This window comes from Phycodurus eques, chromosome 16 (assembly GCF_024500275.1).
Source record: "Phycodurus eques isolate BA_2022a chromosome 16, UOR_Pequ_1.1, whole genome shotgun sequence".
In the NCBI taxonomy this organism is placed as follows: domain Eukaryota; kingdom Metazoa; phylum Chordata; class Actinopteri; order Syngnathiformes; family Syngnathidae; genus Phycodurus; species Phycodurus eques.
In genome coordinates this window covers 8,174,925-8,178,605 of record NC_084540.1, presented here as the reverse complement: position 1 = coordinate 8,178,605, position 3,681 = coordinate 8,174,925, and the positions used below count along the sequence as shown (strand labels likewise).

The following is a 3,681-nucleotide window of genomic DNA, read 5'->3' as shown; positions in this document are numbered from 1 at the left end:
CAGCATTCCTTGTCACAGACTCACAGTAAGACTTTGACCCTGTTCCGATTATCGACCTTGCCTCTTTGCCTCATGTTCTTGGATACTGTTGCCCTTCTTGGATTGCCTGCCCGTGTACCGACCTATGCCCGTCTATTAAACCTCTCTTTTTGGAAACTGTCCATTTGTTTTGGAGTCTTGCATTTTTGGGTCCTATCCTCTGTTCCGTTCATGACAAAATGTGTACAAATCAGCAACATAATCATTAATTTGAGTGGAAATTGCTGGGCAAATACATGTGTAATAATGATGTTATAGAATAAATACAATTAAGCAATTTGCTGTGAAATTAACTGTAACAACAAAACTTTTCATCAGAATCAGAATCATCTTTATTTGCCAAGTATGTCCAAAAACACACAAGGAATTTGTCTCCGGTAGTTGGAGCTGCTCTAGTACGACAACAGACAGTCAATTTACAGAACACTTTGGAGACAGAAAGACATTGACAAAAAAAAATTAAAAATTAAAAAAAATACAGAAAGAGAGCTAAAAAAAAAAAAGTGTCATGACAAAAGACAGCTGCCTGTCAAGATAACTTTTTTCTGAACAATTCAAAAAAGGTCTGAATTCCATCCCGAGGCAGGGAATAATCAGTAGATGCCCGTCAGTTCAAGAGTAAAAAGGACGCTCATAAATGGTGAAATGAGGAGGAGGCTCAATAGTGGAGGAATAAGGAAGAGGCTCGGTGGTGGAGCCAGAGCTCTAGAATCCAAGTTCAGAAAGTAAAAACCCTCCCATATTTTGGAAGAATTTCACAGAATGGCAGTTAAGACCTCATCTACCCTGTTGTGATATTGAGGTGATTAAATTCAGCTGGTTTAATATATCGTTAGACCGATTACATTTTTACATTCTGGATCTGGGATGTCCATCTGCTTTTTTAAATGCTCAGGTGGATTCAAAATATGTCGGGTTTTACTTTCTGGTAGCTGAATTACAGAGGCAAATCAGGTATTGCACCATCTAGAGGAGAAAATGCACACATGTCATTAGGAGTTAAGAGTTACATTGGTTGGCATGCATAAAACCCTTTAAACCTTTATCTACTCAGGTCTAAAAGTGAAATGAGCTCCCCTCTCAAGTAGACGTAGTCGTCCATGGCCATATATCCATCGACTGGGACTTGGAGGTTTATATTTCTGATAACATTGTAGAATGGATATGAAATCCATCCATCCATCCATTTTCTGAGCCGCTTATCCTCACAAGGGTCGCGGGAGTGCTGGAGCCCATCCCAGCTATCATCGGGCAGGAGGCGGGGTACACCCTGAACTGGTTGTCAGTCAATCACAGGGCACATATAAACAAACAACCATTCGCACTCATATTCACACCTACGGGAAATTTAGAGTCTCCAATTAATGCACACATGTTTTTGGGATGTGGGAGGAAACCGGAGTGCCTGGAGAAAACCCACATAAGCACGGGGAGAACATGCAAACTCCAAACAGGCGAGGCCGGTTTTGAGATCAATTTAATTATTAATTGGAGTATCATTTAGTGTATTTATTTATATAGGCTAAAAAAATAGGTTTATATTGACAGGTCTGAAGTTGGAAATTTCAGTGTGATGTTGAGCTGTAACTACCTGTCATGAGCTAACCTTGTAGTTCCGGTTTTGGATAGATTAATGGCTGGATTATTATAGTGTTATTATCATGGAAGCCGCATAGCTATATAGGTATAAATTAACAGAATATGGAGAAAGGGTGGGATTTGAATAAATCTACATTCAAGTGTTTCATTGTATACTTTTGATTACTCTTCGTGATTTTATGTTCAAAATAAATTGGATTTTAGATGCCAAATTGAGTTTGTGTATGATATGTTTACGTAATATTCTATAAAATTCAAGAGAGGGCGCTGTTGCAGTGTTTATGTATCCGCTAATCGGTGGCGAAGAATGCGCCACCGATCTGTCTGCACTTCCAGATTGAAAATGGCGGTCTCAGTGTTTCCCGGCGTACGGCTCCTGTCCATCGGAGACGCAAATGGAGATATACAACGACACTCAGAACAGCAACCTCTGCGATTGGAAGTCAAAACGACGCAGGACGCCGCATTACTGAACCTTTCTAATGGTAAGTTAATCATTTCAACATGAACGCATCGGACGTTTCGGGCATCTGCATGTCCAGTGCTAATGCTATGCTTTGCACATGCTTATACGGCTACTGTGATAGCCTTGGCTACCAATGAGCTAACGGTAACCCATGAGGGACGAAGTAGTTTTACATCGCGTTTCACGAGGGAACCGCTAAGGCTTATATCTTTTGCCCGATGCCGTGGTAGTAGTATAATCAAACTACCAAATAAGTTTGTCACTTTAAATTGTAGCGCCCGTTAAAGACCATGTCTTCGAGTTAGCTGCAAAACCAACCGCATCAAGCCGTTGTGACTTAATAGTTTCTTATTAGTGAAACAATACCGCTAGCCTGCTTCCATTTAATGCAGTAGCATGTAGCACCCGGTATAATATTTTGTAACGATGCTTTCGATTTTTGATTGCAATTGCTCTTATTCTGGTGTGCATCGAGTATTCATTTTTGTTAAAACTGGCTTTCTGCTTGTTTTAAAGTTGAAGTTGCGAAGCTTGTTTGGAGAAGAGACGACGTCAACCATTATGAGCAGCAGCACGTTGAGCTGCCCCTTATAGGTCACATAATGCGTTATAGTGTCCAATCGCCAGTTCCTTGACAAAACCGTATAAAAGAAACGTCAATTTGCAATATGCATTTGACAAACGTGGATTAAAATTGTGATTGTGCTGATTAGATTTATATTTTTGGGGAAGGGCCTTCATTACTTATGCATTCATCTTTGTTCTCGTTGTAACAATAGCCTCCCCCTTAAAATAGGATCAGTACTGCATTCATCAAAATGTTCCTTCCCAACAATAATGTTGGGCATTTTTTGTTCGTTTTAATTTTTAAAAATTGTTATTTGCATTAGTCAACACTTAAGCAATATTTTTTTTTCTTTGAGGAGCAATTTTTCTAATCATTTGTTCATTGGAGGAGCAACTTTTTGCAGGTTTATCGCACAGGGGTTCGAAACAGGGTTATATTAAACAATAAAAATACGACAACATAATGAGGAGTTGAATGTAGTAGGGCTGCAGCTATCAAATATTTTATTACTTGACTGTCCTCTGAAACCCTCTTGTTTGGGTCCATAACCCATTTTACCCGTTATTCCTCTCTGACCACATTTGACACGTTTTTCACCGACATGAGTCAAAGTATACCCACTTACAGATCAGATGGTAGTATACTGGCGACATGTCACACAGTGACTACACTGAGCAAAACCTTGAAGCACCCTGTATGTAAGTAATGCCGACACAAATTAGTTTAAAAAAATAAAAAATAAAGTTCAGTTCACGTTCCAAAAATGAACTAGTTCATAGTTTGTTTTCTCTCAAATGGTTGTTTGTTCATGTGTCCTGCGATTGGCTGGCGACCAGTTTGGGGTTTACCCTGCCTCTCGCCCAGTGTGGAAGCTGGGTTAGGCTCCAGCACGCTCGCAACCCTAGTAAGGATAAGCGGTATGGAAAATGAATGAATGAATGTTGCTGATGGGTTATTACCCTCTAAATACTGGTGTTTCATCTCCCCAATGTTTCCACCCATTCAACCC

General features: G+C 39.9%; 1 protein-coding gene across 6 annotated transcripts in view; it reads left to right on the top strand.

Annotated features, from left to right (window-relative positions):
- Nucleotides 1-1,945: 1,945 nt before the first annotated feature.
- Nucleotides 1,946-3,681, top strand: part of carm1 (coactivator-associated arginine methyltransferase 1) — a 167,508-nt gene continuing 165,772 nt past the window's right edge. For 4 of the 6 annotated variants that reach the window (XM_061700026.1, XM_061700022.1, XM_061700027.1 and 1 more), the window contains exon 1: nt 1,947-2,123. In XM_061700026.1, coding sequence (XP_061556010.1) covers nt 1,982-2,123 — 142 coding nt within the window. In that variant the 5' untranslated portion in view covers nt 1,947-1,981. Of the gene's footprint in view, nt 2,124-3,681 lie in introns of all 6 variants that reach the window. The other 2 variants (XM_061700023.1, XM_061700024.1) reach the window with 2 other exon arrangements.